Source organism: Musca vetustissima, unplaced genomic scaffold (genome assembly GCF_032173495.1).
Source record: "Musca vetustissima isolate MV318-11 ecotype Yass unplaced genomic scaffold, APGP_CSIRO_Mvet_v1 utg698, whole genome shotgun sequence".
NCBI lineage: Eukaryota > Metazoa > Arthropoda > Insecta > Diptera > Muscidae > Musca > Musca vetustissima.
The window spans coordinates 606,053-629,251 of NW_026885255.1; the positions used below are offsets into that span (position 1 = coordinate 606,053).

Genomic DNA, 23,199 nt, shown 5'->3' on the forward strand with positions numbered 1-23,199 from the left:
ATATTCATAGGTAGCATCCCTCTAAAGTGAAAATTTTTACCTTATTTGCAGCATTTTAGAAAAGGTACGAAATAAACTTCTTGATTCACCATGTTGACATCATTATAGCAAAATCTTCAAATTAAGTTGACCTTATCTGTTATATGTGTACTTGTGAAAACCCATTGAGCTCATAAATATATTGAATTTGTAACTAAATAAACAAAACGTCAAAAACATCACTTTCAATACCTTTTTCCCCTTTATTTTACACTGACTCATATATTTGTGTTACCAATATTTGCATTGCCATTAACCGGCACAACTACTATCCGCCTAGCATCATCATTTGCTTCCAAGATGCACACAGAATACAAGGTAATTCCTTGAACTCTATACGTATTCCCCAACAACAAAACATGTATTTACGTACGGTTATATTTTGATGTTACGAAGTGTTCCCAGAATTATTTTAAAATTAAAAAAAGAAATAAACGAAACACATACTCTCATTTTTTTCAAAATATTATTATTGCTGTTGTTTTGCAAATAAATCCGAAACGCAAGTGCCAAAATGAAACGTGATGAAATTGCACTTCGAAATTTAATGGCCTAGTCAATTTTTGTTTCGTCTTCTCTTTTTTATTTTTAAAATTTATATCTTAAAAGATTGTATACCTACCTATATACAGAAAAAAATTCCATCGAAAAATTAACATGATTTTATGTGCTTACTCCGATGACCTTGAAATTGAAAGTAAAATAAAAAATGTCATGAATTGTTTATTTCGATGCAATTGGTGGATGCACTTAATTAGGAAATTATATACAACTTGTTTAATATATTTGAATAATATATATCATAATTACAATTATCCTTTGTTCGGAAACCCATAAAGAAATGTCATGTAGAATATTTTCGTCTTTGATGCTATCTTTCTAAGTTGAGAAATTTAGCGTCAATTTGATCAAATTCGAAAACCTTCACAATAACCTTAAATTAATGACTATGTACTTATCTCGAAATTTGAAACATATATATATATATATATATATGTAGAATTTTTCTTCCATTGGTAGCATACCTCTAAAATTAAGACTTGTCGACCATTTGTGCTAATTTGGGAAAGGTAGCAAATTGAAAAAAAAAAAAATGTTTTTTAGGCTCAAATTGTGAATAATATTTAAATATTATCTTCTATATCTAAGCTGTCTTTAGTTCGGTGACCCTTAGTGAAATTTAATGTAGAATATTTTATCCCTTGAAAACCGAAACATTTAAAATAACCTCAAAATTACTATTATTCCCTATTTGAAACACTGTTTTTATCGATATATATGTATTATTTACAGCTATCCTGTGCTCAGTGACCTATAGTTAAATTTTATGTAGTTAAATTTGGTAGTAACCCTCCAAAATAAAGATTTGTAGCTCAATTGTAGGAATTTAATTTCGTGTTCTTTGTGGCAGATAATTTACAATGAATACCCATGTTTTTTATGTAGCCCATACTGACTGATTTTAGGTATATTAAATACTATTTTAAATATCCACTTCATGATGGAGAACATGTAAAAACATGATACCCAGGTCATCACCAATATTTACTTACAAAGAAGATTCCGCTGCAAATCCTGCGGTGGCGGCATTGGCATCTTTCCATGGAAGTATTTGTTAAATTTCTAATGGGTAAAATGTATATTTTTCTGTTGATTAAAATAGTTATTTATTTCAAAATTATTTTTCTACTAACCTTCGAATCCTGAAATACTTCCTGTGGTATTTTGTGATCACACCTTTTTGGGTTATGGCTTCCTTGGGGCTTTTTAATTATTCACAATTATTGGACAGAATTCCAATATTGGCTACTTGGTAGTCCATCAAAAATATTCCCCTACAAATGTCCATTTTTCGGGTTCCAACTTCATTCTCTTTGATAATTTGATAACGTTAGCTTCTAATTTGTTTATATTATTCATTTTTTATAATTAAATTCGCTTTCTCGTCTCCAGCAATTATTGGTTGATTTTTTCCTCGGCTTGCTTATTTCACGAATAAAATTTACAACCGTTGGGCACATTTTCAATATTCGATCCTTATTTGTGTTTCAAATTTGTTCCCCTCCAGATAAACATATTTGGAATTCTAACTTCTATCTCTTTGATATTTTTATGAGGTTCGCCCTCTAATTTAATTCTAGATTTTCAAGTTTTTATTAAAAAAATTATTCAAAATTTTTTATTCTACTACCTTTTCCATACAACCCTGTTCTCGCTACCAACTAGAGTTGTATTTCACCATACAATCATATGCTTGTTTGTTCGAATTCGAACGTGGGCTTGATGGCGATTTTCGAAAATGGCTGCTGTTTCCGCTCAACAATTTTTCCTGTCTTTCTGAAAAGCGACGATTACAGGTCGACACCATGAGGTACGATTTTTCGTAAATAAATTATGAATTTAAGTGAAAACAAATTGAAAATCGCATACCAAGCATGCCTAAACATGTCTACGAAAAGTTTGCAATGAATTTCGGTTGAAAAACGAAAGTAATTTTGTGTTTTATTTTGCAGTTCGCTTAAACTTCAAAAGAGGCTGGCAGCCTCAGTAATGAGATGCGGCAAAAAGAAGGTTTGGTTGGATCCCAATGAAATCAACGAAATTGCCAACACCAACTCCCGTAAGTAAATGGAAGGGGTGACGGGACCAGAGGGTCTTGGAAAAACTATTGTGTAGTGTTTGAAGTGAAGCAAAGGGTGTGGAACACAAAGTGATGGTGGTGCGGAAAACTAAGAAACGTGGTCTAAATGCGGCATGTGTTTGTGTGTGTGCGTGCAGTGTCTTTGAAAACAAAAACAATGCAGTATACATCCGTCGTGGCGGCTTTTCACATTGGAATTATTTTAATGTGAATCGGAAACAATTGCAATTTGAATTTTTTTGAGAAGTGCATTTAGGTTGCGGATCGGAACTGCTGTTCAATGTTGATGCCAGTCCATTAAGTTTCAAGTGTGTGACCCTTTTAGATTGTGGAACCTTCAGTTATCTAAAATTCTGACCATTCAATTATGATCCCAACAGCTCCAGACAAGTGCATGAAATTTGTTTATAAATATTTAAGGTTATAAAATGTAAAATACAACAAAAACATTTACACCGCCAATTAACTAGTACAACAATAAAATACATTTTCAAATGGGAGGTTATCCCCCCCACCAATCAACTTGTGTTCCACATGCCGCTAACCCCAAACATCTGGCACCATTTAAATTTGTTTCTAAACGATTTATTAATTGAACTTCCTTTTCTGTTGTTAGGCCAAAACATCCGCAAATTGATCAAGGATGGTTTGATCATCAAGAAGCCCGTCGTTGTCCACTCTCGTTACCGTGTCCGCAAGAACACCGAAGCTCGCCGCAAGGGTCGTCACTGCGGTTTCGGTAAGCGCAAGGGTACCGCCAACGCTCGTATGCCCACCAAATTCCTGTGGATGCAACGTCAACGCGTCCTCAGACGTTTGCTGAAGAAGTACCGCGACAGCAAGAAAATCGATCGCCACTTGTACCATGACTTGTACATGAAGTGCAAGGGTAATGTATTCAAGAACAAGCGTGTCCTCATGGAATACATTCACAAGAAGAAGGCCGAGAAGCAACGCAGCAAAATGTTGGCCGATCAAGCTGAAGCCAGAAGACAAAAGGTCCGTGAGGCCCGTAAGCGCCGCGAGGAACGTATTGCCAACAAGAAACAAGAGCTCATCAACATGCACGCCAAGGAGGATGAAGCTGCTGCCGCCGCCGCTGCTGGCAAGAAGTAAATTAGGCAATCGTAGTAGTTTTGTACGCTTTTTTTGTTTTCATTAAAAGAAAAAATGAAGAAAAACACACTCCAAAATACCATCATCAATGTGTTGAACATTTATTTAAAAACAAAAACAACAATGTGAAGTGAAGGAAAAAAATGAATTGTTGGGATATGCATTCATCATCACTAGGGTTATTGTTTAACTTAAAAAAGATTCAGGAGGAAAATAGTGCATTAATTTATTTATAACAGCAAGCCTCAAGCATAGGCTTCCGAAATACCGTCTGGTCTCCTCCGCTATGATCGGAAGGAGCTCTTTTTTCAGTTCGTCTTATAGAAGACTTTTTTTAACTTCTTTGTAAACAAAGAACTAAAAGGCCAGAGGGGTCTTTTATAGAAGAATCATAAAAACAATGGGAAAATTGTTTCTCTCTGGATACTATTATAAGATCCATAAAATGGAGACCTAGTATTCTACAAATTGGAAATCATTCCCGTCTTCTATAAAAGTTATAAGACTATGAGGTTTTCTTCGATCAGAAGAGAAGACAATTAGGCCTATCATGAAAATCATGGTCGTCTTTAAATAGAAAACCTCTTAGTGTTCTTCAAATTGGAAAATATTCTTGTCATCTACAATAGTTAATAAGAAGACTGGAGATTTCATCGACCAGTAGAGAAGACATTTAGGTCTATTATGGGGATGGTTTCTGATCTTAGATGAGAAAGAAGTGTTCTAGGAAAACCTTGGCTTCTATGAAAAAATTTGTGATCTATGAAAATACCTTTGTTATTTACGAAAAAATATTTTCTTTTGTGAAAATACTTCTTTGCTATGAGCAGATTTTTCTAGCCTCCTTTTAGAGAACACAAGTCATTTGGGTCAATACCTTCTTTGCTATGGACAGATTTTCTGACCTCCTTTTTGAGAATACAAGTCATTTGGCTATATACATTTTTAAGGCACGTTTCTTCGGACCAAGTCCGTTTCGATAATTTTGAGTTGATATACAAATGTCCGTCTGTCTTTTTGCTTGGCTGATGCCCACGATAACTCCTGAAGAAAGTAGGCGATTTCAACCAAACTTTGCACATCGTAATATTTTTTCCAATGTTAAATTTCGAACATGAGATCCATTGGTCCACTCCTTTTTGTTACATACGCCACAAAGCGTAAATATTTTTAAAACCTTTTAGACCCTTTTTTAAATACCCACGATATACAAAAGCCTTTGAAATGTTCTTTTAGAAATCAAGGAATTAGATACTCTTTAAAACATCCACGCATTAGATGGGCCTTGAAAAAATACTCTTTAAAACATCCACGCCTTAGATGGGCCTGGAAAAAATACTCTTTAAAACATCCACCCCTTAAATGGGCCTTGAAATATTGAAATATTCGTTAAAAAATGCACGCCTTAGATCGGTCTTGAAAAATATTCTTCAAAAATCCATGTCTTATACATAAATGCCTTTGATTTTTTTTTAATTCCACGCCATTACATGCCTTAAAAATATTCTTAAATGGGCATTGACAAAATACTCTTTAAACATCCACGTCTTAGGGCGGCCTTGAAAAAATACTCTTTAAAACATCAACGCCTTAGATGGGTCTTGAAAAATATTCTTTAAAAAATCCACGCCTTAGACAGACATTGAAAAAATAATATTTAAAAAATTCACGCTTTAGTTGCAAAATTGAAAAGTTGAAAAATATTCTTTAAAAAATCCATGACTTTTTAATACAAATGCATCCTTTTTTATTAAATAAATTTAAATACTGTGTAAAAATTTATTATTTTATTTTTTTCAAGAAAAACAAAAAACTATTAACATTTCCTGGGGGTTTTCACATACCAAATGTGTGCATCATATACACACAAAAATATATGCTCAAAAGCACATACAAAGAATGAATCTTTATGAACTTTATAAAATCGGGAGCAAGAAACACTTCCAACACCGCTCAGTGCCGCTTCAGCTCATTGACCAAATCGATTGGTTTAAAATGATTAACCACATTCACCGTCCAATCGGATTCATGTCCCTTGGTATATTCCTTAATGAAACGATAGTTGCACACGAACACCTTGTCTTGATATTCTGGCATTGTGCCCATATTCCATGGAATTTCTTCTCCAGATTCACGCATCTCCTTTAAACCGCGTAACACATGGAATACCATGGTAATTTCCACCCAACGTTTTTGTACATCTTTATTTTCCTCATCGAACATAATGCCGATTTGATAGGGAAATGTGAGGTAGATATCGCTCTCTTTGACTTCCAATTGGCGACGCTGTGATACGGAGAGTTTCTGTATGACGGGTTTTAGTTCGTTGAGCGCCTCTTCGGATACCAAATTACCAAGGTGGGCAAAATCACCGTTCATTAATTTTGATGAGATAACCTGAAACAGAGTGAGAGAAATAGAATTCAATAATCTATTAGTGGGAGTTTATGGGTTCTTTGTAGTTTCCACTTTAGACCATATAAGTCCAAAATTAAGAGCTTGAAACATATAGATCTGTCCGTAATCCATGCCTTAAAGAATCCTTGAAAATATTCTTTAAACAACCCATGTCTTAGATAGACCTTAAAAAATTATTCTCTAAAAAAATCCAATCCTCAGACTTTCCTTATAAAATTCAAGCCTTAGATATACCCTGAAGAAATAGTCTTTAAAAATCTATACCCCAGCCTTAGATAGACCTTGAAACCCTATTCTTAGTTATCCTTAAAACCTTATTAAAAACTTGAAAATATATTCTTAAAAAGCCCTAGGTAGACCATAATCCTATTTTTAAATACAGTGGTGGTCACAGAATTAAAACATTTACTGTGGTAAACATTTTTTGATCAGCCCTCGATTCGTTTGAAGTATTTTTGAAAATTTTTTAATTCAAAACACTTCGATATACTGCACTTAAAAGGTTTTGTGCGAAAATAGAAAATTATTGCATGCAATTTTCCATAAATAACGGTTTTTATGAAAATACATCGATTTTGAAGTGGCCATTTAATTAAAACATTGTGTGATTTTTTACTTTACTGTATTTTTTTTTTTTTTTTTTTGAAAATATTTTTAAAAAAGCTCATTAATGTAGTTTAATCATGTAAACTAAGCACTGTTAGAATCATTTACAGATAAAAATATCTGAAAAAATCTGTAAAATCTATCAAAATTTCCCAAAAATTGGTACAGTACACCTAACATTCAGAAATCACCCTTATTATAGAAAATAAAGGTCCGAATGCACTAGAAATTGCTAGAATTAGTAAAAAACAATTAATAATTTTCAACATGAATAAATATTTGAAATAAAAACTCAAAAAATTGGAATTAACCTAAAGGATCGATTCAATTTCAATAGCCTTTACTAAAGAAGGCCGGAATATTTTTGCAGTATGTGAGAGAAAATATCGATTGATATTGGTATTTATTATATCAAATCGATTGTTCGAGTATTGCAGAATATATTTTATCAAAAAATATCAGTCACAACAGAACGAACAGAGATCAAGGCCTATGTTGACGAGTAAAGGTTTCTGGCACACAGCACTATTTTTGATGTTCAACACAAGTCTTCAAATATTTGTCAAAGTGTAAAATTTTTCCTAATTTTTTACTAGAATAGATTAAAATAAATTAACTGGAAGTTATTCTCTTCATAAAATATTATTTTGGAAAAATATTGTCATGTTCAATAGATTTTAAGGGTTAAGAGTTGACCATCAATCATGCTGCTGTGTGCCAGAAACCTTTACTCGTCAACATAGCCCTTGATCTCTGTTCGTTCTGTTGTGACTGATATATTTTTTGATAAAATATATTCTGTACTACTCGAGCAATCGATTTGATATAATAAATACCAATATCAATCGATATTTTCTCTCACATACTGCAAAAATATTCCGGCCTTCTTTAGTAAAGGCTATTGAAATTGAATCGTTCCTTTAGGTTAATTCCATTTTTTGAGTTTTTATTTCAAATATTTATTCTTTTTGAGAATTATTAATTGTTTTTTACTAATTCTAGCAATTTCTAGTGCATTCGGACCTTTATTTTCTATAATAAGGGTGATTTCTGAATGTTAGGTGTACTGTACAAATTTTTGGCAATTTTGATAGATTTTACAGGTTTTTTCAGATATTTTTATCTGTAATGATTCTATCAGTGCTTAGTTTACATAATTGAAATAAATTAATGAGCTTTTTTAAAAATATTTAAAAAAATACAGTAAAGTAAAAAATCACACAATGTTTTAATTAAATGGCCACTTCAAAATCGATGTATTTTCATACAAACCGTTATCTATGGAAAATTGCATGCAATAATTTTCTATTTTCGCACAAAACATTTTAAGTGCAGTATATCGAAGTGTTCTGAGTTAAAAAAAATTCAAAAATACTTCAAACGAATCGAGGGCTGATCAAAAAATGTTTGTCACAGTAAATGTTTTAATTCTGTGACCACCACTGTATGTTTAACCTTAGATAGGCCTTTAAGAAAATATTCTTTAATTTTCTATTTATTTAAAATTTTTTTAAATAATTCAAGTCTTATTAGACGGACCTTGGAAAACTATTCTTTAAAAAGTCTTAGACAAACCTCGACCTTCAAAAACTATTCTTAAAAAAACCACGCCTTAGATAAAAATAGACCTTGAAAAACTATTCCTTAAAAAATCCAGGTCGTGGTCTTTCGGCCTTAAAAAATATTCATGCAACTGCCCCATATCGATAGCATTCGGCGGAATCAGTTCCAACAGCAAGTGGATTTAATTTGTAACTCCCAACTATTAATCTCCTTTGAGATAATATCCTTAACTGGTGGCTATGTATCAAAGCACGAACCTTTTAAATATATAATTTTTTTTTTCCAAACCACACAACAATACATCCTCGTCCTCCTCCTTACCTGCATTGCCTTCTTTGCCCCATAGGCAAAATCTCGTATATTAAATTCCCGATCCATATACGGCCGTATAATAAAATGTACCATCACCCAATTTTTAATGGAATTCAGCAATGATGGCCACATGATTTCGGGAAAATTCATTAGCCGTGGCAAGGTACGATTGCCCTTACCAAAATTATTGTCATCATCATCGTCGGCGGTGGTTTTTTCCTTTAATCGGTCCTCCTTCTCCGTCTTAGCGCCACTGGCGGCATGTTTAGGCGATACATCCGAATAATATCGACGAAAAGTGCAAGCGCCGCAATTAGGTCCGTTTACCAGGCCAATGTTTGTATATCCATCCGACAAAGGTTGAAATCGGCTAGCCAAGCCGTTGTTAACTGTCGGTGATGACAATAGTCTCAGCTTGGACGCCACATTGGCTCGGGAAAACGTCGTTATTACCTTCAAACTTCTCGGAACAATGTTCATTACGCAAAATAAAAAATCGTTTTGGATTAGTAGAGTTGGGTAGTTTCGGAACGTACTGGTTCAGCGGAATTGTTCGGAGAATGGAACGATCGGAACTAGGTCCAGATCATTAGTCCGTATAGAGGTTCAAATCTATTTTGAGAAATGAATAATTTCATAAGAAAAAAAAATGTTAGGGGTTATTTAAGAATATTTTTTCAAGGTCTAAGGCGTGGATTTTTTTAAAGAATATTTTTTCAGGGTTATTTATGGCGAGGATTTTTTAAAGAAATTTTTTTAGGGTTATTTATCCATGCCTTAGATGGGCCTTGAAAATGTTTTTTTTAGAAATCCAGGCCTTAGAAGGGCCTTAAAATAAAAGTCTTTAAATAGATGGGTCTTGAAAAATCCCTTTTCAATTTTTAAGAAATCCACGCCTTAAAAGGGCCTTTAAATAATAGTCTTTAAAAAGATGGGCCTTGAAGTATTCTTTTTCAATATTTAAGAAATCTACGCCTTAAAAGGGCCTTAAAATAATAGTCTTTAAGTAGATGGGCTTTGAAAAATATTCTTCAAAAAATGCACTTCTTATTTTAAAAGATCTACACAAGGCGTGGATTTTTTAAAATTAGATTCAAGGTAGATATATAAGGTTCCGCAACAGGCATGATGTGTCGCTGGGCCATAATAAAACACACTCACCAGTAATCGATTAAAAATTAAAATCAAGATCTATTACAAGGTGCAAGATCTATTAATAAGGTCACCAACAAGATCTGTTAATTAGGTACCCAGGTAACAATCGAAATCGGAAAACAGCGGTTTTTTCTCAAGTCCAATGTCAAAAATTTCGACTATGTTTACGTTTTCATAATGGAAGTAAATTCACAATAATGCATTTTGACAACAAACTTGAGTGGCGCAGATAGCCAGCTGGTCTCCCTGGGGATATTATGTATAGGCCATGGGCAAGATCTATTAATACGGTCACCAAGGTAGCAATCGAAATCGGAAAAAAGCTGTGTTTCCTCAAGTCCAATGTCAAAAATTTCGACTTTGTTTACGTTTTCATAATGGAAGTCAATTCACAATAATGCATTTTGACAGCAAACTTGAGTGGCGCAGATAGCCAGCTGGTCTCCCTGACGACCTTATTTACAGGCCTTGGAACAGCTGATTGCGGTCAGTGTTCTTGTTTACATTTCAAAACATGCGTTAAATAATCATTTATTAAAGGGGAATAATTAAGAAGAAATATGACAGAAAAAGATACAAATTCAAACGATGCTAAAGCCTCCGTACTAAAGGATGAATGGGCGGTAGGTCTAATAGAATAAAACCTTATGAAACTTGATATTATCAACGCCCTTTTTCCAGATACGACCCTGCTCCGTGTACAAAGATGAATACGATGATTGTACCAGTTTTAAGGCTAGATTCCATCAGTATTTTATCCATGGCGAAAATACCGATTGCACCCAATGGCAAACAGATTACAAAAATTGTGTAAAGTATCAGGATTCCAATGGCAATGATGTGGCGGCCGGCGAGGCTGTAATACGCAGCGAAGAAGAAAGACGTTTGAAACGTTTCCATGGCCATTATGGCAACACGGTGTGGCAAAAGCGAAAAAGTCCCCCCGAAGATTGGGCAGCACCACTGCCCGAATGGATGGAGAAGAAAAATGAAAATTCATATCTGCAATTGAAACAAATGGAATTGGAGGGACGAGCCGAACCCACAGAGACAAAATCCTATTGTGCGATAATGTAGTAAAATAAAAAACATTAAAAATTATTGATTTATTTTGCAGTTTATTAAACCAAATACCCTCTAAAGCTTTTATTCTTATTTTGAATAAGTTATATTGAAATTACAAAAAAAAAAAAAAAAATAATTAGACTAGCATTGATATTTGATATCAAAAATTAATCTATGTGTTGGTGTTCCATATCTTTTAGAATTGTTTTGGCGGATGCTGGGGCACGACCCAATTTGTATAGTAAATTAAAATACAGCGATAGGCAGGAACGTTTAAACGAAAAAGACCTATAAAGAGGGAAATATGCATTTCGCAACATTAAAAATGATTTTGTTTTTCAAATTTACTTACCACAATGAATATTCAAAATATACACGACGATATAACCACTTAAAATATCCCATGACGTTATTGTAATTTCGATAAATACATTTTTGTGCATATTGGGCCATTACCTTGGGCCTGTTGACAACATCACCATGCATGCGTCCTATGGCACGTACCGTATTTAAATTTCTGAAAGGAAATTTACAATGTTTTATTAATTATTCGTTTCATTTTAACAATTTTCAATTTCAATTACCTCACAACAAATAACATATTTCTTGGCATTTCCTTGAGGGTCGACATTATCATTTCGAAATTCTTTTGGGCAATTTGTTGCATATAATTAATGTCATCTTCGTTAAGTTTTGTTTTGATGGTACCACCGTGAATGCGTATGGGCTGCTGGAAAAGAACCTCGGCAAATTTCATATGATCCTTGATGCCCAATTTATTTGCGGCCCTTTGCATGCTTTTCTCATCTCTTAATACTGTTGCTTCCCAAAATTCACACAAATTATTTCGTATGTTACCGGGCAACTCTTCATATAATCCATGGTCAAGCAGGACCAATTCTGCCTTGCCAGTGGGTGTTTTGCGAACAAAGACTGAAATAATAAAAAAAATGTCGTAATTTTAGTAAAGCCCCCCATTTAGGTGTGAACACACACCTAGCTTTCAATTTAAAAATAATTTTTAAGTCCCACATTTAGGCGTTGATTTTAAAAAAATATCATTTCTAAACACCAACCTATCCGGGGATTTTTTCAAATATTTTTTTTAAATTATTTTTTCCTAACACTTCTTCGAAGATATTTTTAAAATCTTTTTGATTATTAATTCTTTTTTTACTTACTATTACTGGCATGTGGATCGGCATGTACAAAGCCCGTATTGAATATCTGTTCGGAAAACATTTGAAACAGTTTCTTGTCGATGTCCTTTAGATTCAATTTGGTACGTTCCAATTTTTCAATATCACTTATTTTGATGCCATCTATCCATTCCAATGTTAATACTCTCTGTAATAACAATTACGATTAAATAATATTCAAATTCAATATCATCTTTTGTGGCTTACCGTTTTGGTATGCGTCCAATATACCTTGGGTATGTGAACAAATTTTAATATTTTCAAATCTTTAGCACACCGTTCGACATTTTTGCCCTCATTAATGAAATTCAATTCTTGCACCAAATTCTTTTTCACATCGCGCAAGATCCAACCGAAATTATAACTTTTAAAGAAAAACTCCACAATGTCATGTAAGATGATTATGGTACCAAGATCGCTGACAAAACGTTTTTGCAGATCACTGTATTGGACCTGAAACAAAAACAAACAAATTAAGCAGGCGTTCAAATAGTATATATTCCCCACACAATTTTGTTTTACCTTAACCGCAACCTGTTGCCCCGTTTCCAATTTGGCTTTGAACACCTGTGCAATACTTGCTGCCGCCACTGGGGTATAATCAAATTCTTGAAACAAATTCTCTGGATTTGTGCCGAAATCCTTTTGAAACACCCGCTGGACATCTTCCTTAGATGTGGGTAAACATTTATCCTGAAGTTTGGCCAATGTACTGGTGTACTCTTTGGGTAAAATATGATTGATGGCAGCAAATCCCTGACCCACTTTAATGTAAAGACCACCATTTCGTAAACATGTTTCCAACAAACGATCTGCACTTCGTTGATGTACGACTTTTATGTTTTTCTCATATTCCGGATCATTTTCATCCAACATAAAATAATCGTAGGATATTAGGGAAGCAGTTTTGAGGGAACGAATAAATCGTGTAGCTGCCCCAAAATATGTAAATTCATTTACTACCCCATCGTAGAGTAAGAGCCCGCCCAGGGAGCAACCAAAACCAATGGAAAATAATGGTAGTTTTTTAACATCCTTCTTGGCGCCCTGTGACGGATGAAATTGTCGTCGCAGTGTTAGGGTATTCCGCCGTACATAATTTGCAAATAGAGCCTAGGGGAATATATTTTTGAATTACTTCGTGAAGCTTTGTGAATGGCAAAATGTTTGTTGTTACCTTCCGTATCATCTTGTCTGGTTTAACATTATTAGTCTAATAGTCACAGGTGAGTCTTCAAGTGCTTTCACACCTTTCCTTCGCCCAACACATTAATTTGGACTATGGTCAAGTGCTGAAGTTGCAACAGAATCCGTGTTTTTTACGATGTAAACATTTTCAAGGTTACAGCCATGGCCTATAAATAAGGTCACCAAGGGAGACCAGCTGATTATCGATACCTCTCAAGTTCGCTGTCAAAATGCATTATTGTGAATTGACTTCCATTATGAGAACGTAAACAAAGTCGAAATTTTTGACATTAGACTTTCGATTGCTATCTTGGTGACCTTATTAATAGATCTTGGTTACAGCTGTGGCTCAGCTGTTTGAAATCGATAACAGCGGTAGAGAAGGTTAGGGCACCGGCACATCCATCGAGTTACGCATTTTTTCAAATCACATCAACACGCACTCCGTTTTTGAAGGGCCATCTCTGAAATCCATGTTTTCAATCTACAGTTGGAGATTACCGCCCAAATAGATTTTTAGATGGTCAGTTCCCCAATTTGGACTATGGTCAAATGTTGAAATTGCAACAGAATCCGTATTTTTGGCGATGTAAACACACGATCCAATAAACAAGTGGTGTCAGAAGCAATCGTTTTTGACAATTTTGGATTAAAATCCCTCAATGCTGTCAATTTTTTTGTTTACGTTTTCACACGATTAATTCAAAATTGAAAGCATTTTGACAGCTCGAGTGAAATCATCTGGCCTTAACGGACGACCTTATTGTTGGATCATGATGTACATAAACATCTTCAAGGTTACAGCTGTTGCTCAGCTGTTTTAAAATCGATAACAGCCGTTAAGAATGTTAAGTATAAGCCAAGGCCTATAGCATGGCCTATAAATAAGGTCACCAAGGGAGACCAGCTGATTATCGATACTTCTCAAGTTTGCTGTCAAAATGCATTATTGTGAATTGACTTCCATTATGAAAACGTAAACAAAGTCGAAATTTTTGACATTAGACTTGAGAAAAAACAGCTGTTTTCCGATTTCGATTGCTATCTTGGTGACCTTATTAATAGATCTTGGGCCTATAGATAAAGTCACCCCGGGAAACCAGATGAATATCCCAGCCACTCAAGTTTTTCAAGGGCCAACTGAGCCGTGGATTTATTAAAGAATATCTCTCAATATCCTCCCTTGAAATAATTTCATCATTAGCTCCCCACCTTAATTATTCCACAATTTCTTGTTATCGTTATCGATATGTATGAAACAGCTGTTTTGTCCAATCATATGTTTGATCATTACACCAAATGAATGTTTTGTTTATATTTTGTTGGCGATGACTTTGTGACATTGTGTGTATAGAGAATTAGAGGCCAAACGAAACGGAAAATAATAGCAAAGAAAATGTTAAAAACAATAACTTTACGGCCATTTCAATGCACTTTCCAGTGCATTTCTAGTCAAAAAATGTAAGTTTCGTTCATGAGATGTGGACATGGTATTGTAATATTTACATTGCGTAATCCGAAATTAATAGAATGAACGATAGATACACCTCGTTCATTGTCAAGGTTAGATGAGGAAGTGATTCGAAAACAAATGATAACAGGAAGTGCTGTAAATGTGTGTGACACTTAGTTTTTTGATAATATATTTTTTATTTGTTTTCCATAGAATCTCAAGGGGTTATGTGCAACAGCATCAGACAAGACTCTTTAATATTGGCAATATTGTCAAGCGACAGCGTGGCTATGAGAAAAAGGAATTATTGGGGTAAGTAATAATGGAATTTTATGAAATACAATATACATATTTAAATAACTTTTTTTCAGCTACTCCATGCAAGAAATGTATTCTGTGGTATCGGATGTAACAAATTACCAACAATTTGTGCCGTATGTCAAGAAGTCTCATGTCCACAGTAAACACAGTAACGGCTTTAAGGCAGATCTCATTGTGGGTTTTCCACCCCTACACGAGGTGTATACCTCAAATGTTACACTGAAAAATCCCACCCTTGTCACATCCGAATGTAAAGATGGCCGGCTCTTTGATTATCTCCTTAACGAATGGCGTTTTAGTCCCGGTCTAAAAGATATACCACAGTCGTGTGTTTTAGATTTTAAAGTACATTTTCAATTTAAGTCGCTGCTGCACAGTAATATTGCAAATTTGTTTTTCGATTTAATATGTGATCAAATGGAACAGGCATTTGTTGCCGAGGCGAAGAGACGTTACGGGGAGGCATCGATAAAATCACATATTTTATCATCGAAACGATCCTGACACTCGTTTGAGAAGGAAAACCAAATGAAGGAGAATAATTAGTATGTTTTAAATGGATAGGTTTTAGAAAAAAGTTCCAAACGATTTTGGTTTAAGATGAAAGAGGCCCTCTTACACATATTGTTTGTAATGATATTTATACCAAAAAGATTGATTGTATATACACACTTTGACTTTTATATATATATGTATTAAATTTAAATGTTTGTTTTTTTTTATTAAATAAAATAAGGTAATAAATGACGAAATGAAAACTTAATTGGAACGGAGTTTTTAAGAATATTTTTTTAGATTATTTCTTCCGGATAGATTGTAATATCCCACGAAGGGTTTTTTAATTTTTTTCCAATCCGTTACATATGCCTACATGTCCCTCGAATAAGAGTGGATTTTTTAATAAGAGAGGATTTTACTAAATTTTTTTTTTAATTTTTCATGCAAAGGTTAATTTTTTCCTCGAGGCTTGGATTGGATTTTAAAATATGTTTTCAAGACCCTTTTCGAGACAATGTGTTTAACAAAGTAATAGCTTTTCTAATATAAATAACTAAATAATTAGACATTTCAGATTGACATTTGTTTATCTAAAAATGAAAATAAATTTATATTAGGGTTTGGTAAATAGTATAAAACACATTCCGATTTGAAAATTTTATAATTTTTATAGCAACTGCAAATCGGAAATTTAGATGCTTAATACGAAAATAAATGCATTTCTGGCCTAATAAAATACATATAAACACATTCCGAAGTAAAAATGGTCAAAAATGCGGACGCATTGCTATAATTTTTATAGCAAAGTTACGAAAGTTTACGAAAGTTATACTGTTTGGACGTTGCCCTGCCGAAAAATATTAGGATATAGGTAGTACATGCGCTGATTATGCCTCACTTTATGTATTGTGTTGAGATTTTTGGTGGCAGCTGTGGCTTTGTCTTGCGCAAACTTAGGCTTTAATTCCACAGAGTAATGCGTTATGTGTTTGTACTTAAGTTGCGTGATCATGTTTCTCCTTATGTCAAAGAGTTTCTTGGTACTTCGTTTGATGATTTCAGATTTAAAATCAGATGTATGCTTTTTTTCTATAAGGTTTACAAAACCCAAACTCCTTCCTCAGTAGTTGAACTTTTTTCGTTCAGTAGGTCTGTGAGAAATACTCAACTCCAAGTGCCTCGTTTGAACCCATTGTTGGAGAAGTCTTTCCATGTAAGGGTAGCTCGGGTGTTCAATAGTTTGCCACAGGTTCTCAAAATATTCAGTGTTTCGTTAAAATGTTACAAGAAAAAGTTACTTCAATATGCAGATGTTCATGGATTTTAATGTATATATTTTGTTAAATATTTATAGATGATTTATCCTATGCTTAGTTTCATATATTTTTATTTTTCACATGTTTTAATTTGAATTTATGAATTGATTAATAATTAATCATTAATTAATTTTAAGTCTTTGGAGTAGTTCATGTATTGTTGGTTATGATATAATTAAGTGATATACTGTTAATTTTAAGCTTTTGGAGTAGTCCATGTAAAGAAGTTTTTGGAATCGCTCATGGCCCTTTGGGCTAGGTTTTTGTTTATGAAATAAATTGAAATTGAAATTAACCTTATAGTCTATGAAAAAAGAAAATAAATGCATTTCTGACATTTTCACATGGAGTTTAATACATTTCAAATTGAAAATTTTCAAAATTTGCATCATGAGGCATTTGCTATAACTTTTATAGTAAGCGAAAATCAGTCATTTCAGCTCTGACACAGAAAAATAATTCATTTATGGCATTCTCGCACAGCTTTTAACGCATTTCTAATTTAAAAATTTCAAATTTGGCAACATGACACACTTGCTATAATTTTTATAGCAACTCTAAATAATCCATTTTTTGCTCTGCAAAAGAAAACAAGCGCATTTATAGCAACCTCATGTTTAAAAATTGCAAATTTGGAAATTTGAGACACTTGCTAAAATTTTTATAGCAAGCGAAAATAAGTCAGTTAGGCCGCTAATTAATGCATTTATGTTTGAAAATATGTTTTCAAGTCCGTCATTTAGGCGTGGATTTTTTATAAATAAGTTTTTCAAGTCCCTCAAATCTTTACTTACCTTCAATGCCTTTAAACATTAAATAAAAATATATGATTTTAAAGTTTTCTTTAGAAAATTCGTTACTTATCATTTTATTGACCTAAAATGTCTACAAAATTGTTTTTCTTCTTCTTTTTCATTTTATTGTTCTAAAATTCCTTATACGTTATCTATCATTCTAAATTATTTATTTTTTTATTCAATTATTTTGTTATAGTTTATTATCTTTTATGGGTGTGTGTGTGTGGTAAAAAGATGTTGTAATTGTTTTCTTTTTTAACGTTAACTACTGAAACGTTTGTTGTAACTACAATAAAAACTACACAGCATTTAACAATTAATAATTAGTATTTTTTGTTGTTGTTTGATAAGGATTCGTATAAATATTGATGTGTTTGGGTTTTTTTATGAAAATAAAAAAATAGAAATGTGTATAAAAAGAAGTACCAAGCCTTTTGTAATAAAATACAAAAAAATGTTTCTACAATAGTTGACTTTGCCTTTTTTTTCTGGAAAAGCGTTAGGAGTTGGAACTGTGAAAATACAGTTTTTTTTTTAATTGGCTATGGAAGAAATTATATATGACAATACTCTATACCAATTCGTTCTAACTAGGACTCTCACCTTGGGTTGGAAAAAATATTTTGTAAGTTTAAAAATATTTTTTCGGGTCCCTTAGCTTAACTGAATTGGTATAGAGTATTTAAAAATCAAAATTTTTGTAATACAAAATAAAATATGTATAATATGCCTATAGTTTTTTTAAGTTTACATACATCGTGTTAATCGAACAAGTTATTGTGTTCTTAGTTATTTTTTTTATTATTTTAAAAAAGAATTGTTCTTTCATTTACGTAATTGCATATTTAAGAGGTACAGTTTTATAGTTCTATATTTAGTAATGTGTATATTTAAAAATTAAAAAAAAAATTAGTATCAAAATAATATTTATAATAAAAAAAATTATATTTTTTCTTAACTATAATCTAAATATGTTTTAAGCACCGAAATAAACATCAAAAATAAAAACATTTTTTATAAACCATAGTATACTGTACAAATAATAATAAAAATAAAATAAAAAAATACAAATATAATACAAATCTTAAAATAAGTGGCTAATACTAGATTATTCGAATACTGTTTTGAACAGTATATATACATATAAAAAATTAGTTTTTATTTTATGTTTTTTAAAAAACAAAAAGAGGACAAGAATATTTAGATTGAATCATAAATTCTAAGAAGGGTTTTTATGTTGTATTTTTAGGAAAGTCTGTATGTCTGTGTTTATCTTCTGCATCGTCATCTTCATCGTTTATCAAAGTACAAAAATAAATAACAAAAATACTTAAGTTAAAATGTGCGATATCACTTTGTTTTTTTTTTCATTCCTCCATTTCCCAATTTCTTTTCTAGTTTGTCGTTCGTTTTTTAAGGATTAGAAATGGCAACAAAAAATTATATTATTAATTAATTATGTTTTGCTCGTTTGCCGAACATATAACCCTTCCAACGTTCGGCAGTTTGTGCAATAATCGGATCACTATCAATGGTGGCCAGCAATAGTAACTGATTGACATGGGTTGCATGATAGTCCCATCGCGCCAAATTGGGCGCCACACCTAAACTTAAATGTCGTAAATCATAGCTGGTTCCGGAACCCGTATCATAGAGTAGTAACATTTTCTTTAGCGACAACATTCCTTGATCGAAAAGTTTGCCAGCCTCCTTGGCAATATAGGACGGTGCCGTGGAATTTAGATCATATAGGCCCAATAGGGAATATATGAAACCGTTTAATACAAATGAAGCTGGCGTTGTTGGATATTCTTCATACCTGAAAATAAAAACAAAGGTTTTTATATTAGTATTTACAAATTAAAAACAGGAATTGAAAAATATTTGAATATTAAAAAAAATATTTCAAAAATCCACGCTTATGTAAGGGACATGAAAAATATTTTTAACAAATGCACGCCGTTATGATGGACTTAAAAACATATTTTTAAAACAATTGAATTATTCATTTTGTAAATTTCTGGATATTTCTGGGGTTTTTCAATTTTTTTTTTTTTAATTTTTTCTTTTTTAATCCCATATGATTTTTTTTAAACATATTGAATGTTCACTACTCACCAATTATATTTATCCATAAATTGTGCCAGCACACCACCATCTTTCGATAAAACACTATACGGTCGCAGTCCCAATGTCGCCGCCTTCAAATAACGTTTATCACCCGAATGCCAATATGCACGAGCCAACACGGAAATGGCATGACCTTGACCCATGGCCGAAAGCCAACCAGGTTTTAGCTCAGCAAAACCATTTAAATTACGTCGCACCGGATTTGGCCAGCCACCGGTACGTAAGTCTTGATGTCCGACAAACCATTCGGCAGCATCGTAGAAATGGGCCAAATGATTGCTGGTCGATAGGGAGATATTGTCAAAAAAGCCAATACCCATAAATGCAATAGAGATGACACGTAAATCGGAACGTTTCACTTTACTGGCCATTGATTTTTTCGGAGCCTCTACGGCCAATCCCTTTTGTACGTCTATGTGGAGATCTCGCGTCAAATGGCGCCATTTATTAAGTGTTTGTGTGCCACCCAGTCCATAATAGATATTATCATCTTGTACACTTAACAACAGATCGGCTGGTATATAATGTAGCCGATAAGTACGTTTGGTTTCGTGATTTTCAATGGTGACCAAGAGGCTACTGCTATTGGTGATTAAAAGCAAATCGACACTTAATACCATGTCCATGGCCTGATTGAGATTATTCAGGACAATGGCACTATCAAAATCAACGGCTGTTTCATATTGGATGACCGTTGAATTGAATTTCGGATGCCATATGCGTGAGAGGTTACTGCTTTTCGGTATGTGCCAGGTGTTACGCACTTCATCGGCATTTTCCAGGATCTGTAAGGAAGAAAAGCACAATATTTGTATGTTGTCTGAATAGTCAACTTCATTGTTTAAAACTTACATTTATTCTTGGTGCCGGTTCACTTAAATTTTTACTATAATGTGACAATGCAAACTGTGCTATTTGTGTGGGATAATAATAGCCACGCTTTTCCCATTGGGTACTGATTGGTACACCCTCAGCGGCACTTATGCACTTGACACGATCTCGAGCCTACAAATAAAATCAACATAATTAAAAAATCATCACAAACCAATCCAATCTCCCTCTTTCTACTCACCTCTACATTATAATTTTCAAAATACATAAATAGCCCCCGCGGATCATACTTGGCTTTGGGTAAATTGATTTTCGCCGTACTATGCATCCATAGAAATTGTGGTTCAGCAACACCGCCTCCACCCCCTGCTGCACCAACAACACCACCACCAATTTCATTATTCATTACCTCCAATGTCTGTGGCGATGAGGGATTACTCATCGACCCCGATATATCAAAATAGGTGCGCAAAAATGAAAAAGGCACATAGATTTCATGGGCCTCTTCATCACGTTTACAATTAATGGTATACTCTTGATTTATGAGGCACTTTATGTCCTGTAACGGTACGGAATTGTCACTTGAACCGGCACCACCATCACCATCGTCTATATTATTATTGAGTAAATCCAAACTGCTTCCGACGGCATATAGCTTGGGATCCCAATGTCTAACTAAGTCTCGGGGAAATGTAAATTCGGCACAGCGCATATAAACGGCACATGTTATAACAACCTGTGGGCCGAAATGGGGAAAATGTTTGGATTAATAAATGGGTTTTTTATTTCACGATTTTTTAAACATTTATATTTAATTTTTTTGAAATATTTTTGAAAACATTTTTAATACATAAAATATTTAAAAAATATTAAAAAAAACACACCATATAAATATGTGAATGTGTTTTAAAAAACATGAAAAATTTATATTTTTTAAAAATATTTTTTATGGTTTCAACAGAGACGTGGATTTTTTTTAAATATTTTTATAAGTCTAATTAAAAATCTAATTAAAAATGCACCTTATATGGTTCATTGAAAAAAAAATATTTTAAAAAAATTGTAAAAAAAATATTTAACAATAATTTATTTCAATTAAATCGACTTACCACAGCTACTGTCAGTAATAACAAAACTGCCTTCAGATTTAACCGCATGATGATTAGCACAAATATCGGTTCACGCTGTAATGGGAAAAATATGAAGAACAGGAAAACAAATTAAATAAAATGTAAAAAAGCAAAAAAAAAATAATAATAAAATGAAAACATCTATTGTCAATGGCAAGCGACGGATGAGATAGGCTGGCACAGGCATGCATGGATTGATTGCATGGGAGAGATGGAAGACTTTATCAATATTTCTAGGTATTTTTTTTTTTTTGATTTTTCGATTCGATTTTACTTCTGTAAATATGTGCATTGAAATCATGAAAATAAACAATAAATGTGTCGCTCAACCACTTTTTCGTTTAAAAAGGTAGAGATAAAAACAAAAAACAAATATTTATTTATGTGAACACGCAACATAATCAATTCTTACCGGTTTTATGGGTCGATCGATCTATCGGTTGCACGTTCACGATTCGGTTCAGTTATTTTAATTTTGTTGTTGTAGTAGTTTTTTTTTTCTACGGTGACATAAAACTTGTTTTCCTCTCGATAATGAAGAGTGTGGAAATTTTTGTTTGAAATGCAACTGAGAAATTCTTAGATTGTAACACCTTCAGCTCAGCATGTTATGCCACAGACTGAGGACATTTGATTCTATGGATTCTATGAAATATGCAAAATAGCCTAGCTAGGCTAGAGTCGGTTGGTGGTTGCGGTGTTATTTGAGGATGGTTGGTGGTTTTGATAATTAAAATACCATTAGTTTTGGGAAGAAAGGTATTTTTGGGTTCACAAATGATCTCACTGACTCTCTGATCGTCGATGTAAAGGGTCACATCTTAAAAAATCTCTATGTGAGTATGTGTGTGTGGGCGGATGTGTCATGCACAACTAATCTAAAAACTGGTCCAGGTAGCCAAAAACAAAAAGGGTCACATTTAAAATGAGGAAGTTAGAGGAGTAAGAGGATTAGAAAATAATTAAAGAGAATCTCTACCATAAAGAAGAAAAATAAGTTATCCTTATTCGTGAGAACAACAAGTACAAAGGAACTAGATTTTTGTAGAGAGGAAAGTTAATTGGCATTAAAGCCAGTATTAGGTTGGTTGGGTACTTCAGCTGCTATCAGTGGCTCAAGCCATGGTTAATGTTTCAAAAGGCGTAACACCACTTGTTTGGTTGCTTGCAAATTAGGATATGGGATTAGGGAAGGCGATAGGGCAGGTAAATGTCATTGCAAAATGAGGGCAGGGGTTAAACACAACAGCAGACTAGGGTACATGTTATGTTAATGGATAATTGCTCCGTGAAAAAATGATTTAAGCCAGTAAGGAAAAGTAGTAAAGTCGGACTGGGCCCTTCACCACTTTGGGTATATTCTTCATATGTATCCTAACATACGTTTTTTGTTATATATCTATATCTGAACCGATTTCAGA

The 23,199-nt window shown here is 33.3% G+C and overlaps 6 protein-coding genes across 6 annotated transcripts; 3 read left to right on the top strand and 3 right to left on the bottom strand.

Annotated features, from left to right (window-relative positions):
• The first annotated feature begins 2,282 nt into the window (after positions 1-2,282).
• On the top strand, positions 2,283-3,805 carry LOC133332387 (large ribosomal subunit protein eL19). The gene is made up of 3 exons (XM_061540787.1): positions 2,283-2,410; positions 2,553-2,659; positions 3,297-3,805. The coding sequence occupies exons 1-3, from the start codon at positions 2,406-2,408 to the stop codon at positions 3,794-3,796; spliced, it is 612 nt and encodes a 203-aa protein (XP_061396771.1). The 5' UTR covers positions 2,283-2,405; the 3' UTR covers positions 3,797-3,805.
• Positions 3,806-5,749: 1,944 nt separating this feature from the next.
• Positions 5,750-9,175, bottom strand: LOC133332441 (m-AAA protease-interacting protein 1, mitochondrial). Its single transcript, XM_061540842.1, has 2 exons — positions 8,705-9,175; positions 5,750-6,193 (listed from the first exon to the last, which is right to left on the bottom strand). Exons 1-2 carry the CDS (start codon positions 9,173-9,175, stop codon positions 5,750-5,752), a joined length of 915 nt encoding a protein of 304 aa, XP_061396826.1.
• A 1,235-nt stretch (positions 9,176-10,410) lies between these two features.
• Positions 10,411-10,927, top strand: LOC133332402 (UPF0545 protein C22orf39 homolog). Its single transcript, XM_061540804.1, has 2 exons — positions 10,411-10,473; positions 10,532-10,927. Exons 1-2 carry the CDS (start codon positions 10,411-10,413, stop codon positions 10,925-10,927), a joined length of 459 nt encoding a protein of 152 aa, XP_061396788.1.
• Positions 10,928-11,082: 155 nt separating this feature from the next.
• Positions 11,083-13,303, bottom strand: LOC133332442 (uncharacterized aarF domain-containing protein kinase 5). Its single transcript, XM_061540843.1, has 7 exons — positions 13,292-13,303; positions 12,637-13,227; positions 12,322-12,567; positions 12,097-12,262; positions 11,500-11,848; positions 11,268-11,432; positions 11,083-11,203 (listed from the first exon to the last, which is right to left on the bottom strand). The coding sequence occupies exons 1-7, from the start codon at positions 13,301-13,303 to the stop codon at positions 11,083-11,085; spliced, it is 1,650 nt and encodes a 549-aa protein (XP_061396827.1).
• A 1,426-nt stretch (positions 13,304-14,729) lies between these two features.
• LOC133332400 (coenzyme Q-binding protein COQ10, mitochondrial) lies at positions 14,730-15,580 on the top strand. The gene is made up of 3 exons (XM_061540801.1): positions 14,730-14,763; positions 14,969-15,067; positions 15,127-15,580. The coding sequence occupies exon 3, from the start codon at positions 15,134-15,136 to the stop codon at positions 15,578-15,580; it is 447 nt and encodes a 148-aa protein (XP_061396785.1). The 5' UTR covers positions 14,730-14,763; positions 14,969-15,067; positions 15,127-15,133.
• A 3,559-nt stretch (positions 15,581-19,139) lies between these two features.
• LOC133332420 (D-glucuronyl C5-epimerase B) lies at positions 19,140-21,857 on the bottom strand. Its single transcript, XM_061540823.1, has 5 exons — positions 21,758-21,857; positions 20,890-21,384; positions 20,670-20,822; positions 19,806-20,602; positions 19,140-19,506 (listed from the first exon to the last, which is right to left on the bottom strand). Exons 1-5 carry the CDS (start codon positions 21,803-21,805, stop codon positions 19,140-19,142), a joined length of 1,860 nt encoding a protein of 619 aa, XP_061396807.1. The 5' UTR covers positions 21,806-21,857.
• Between the last annotated feature and the right edge of the window lie 1,342 nt (positions 21,858-23,199).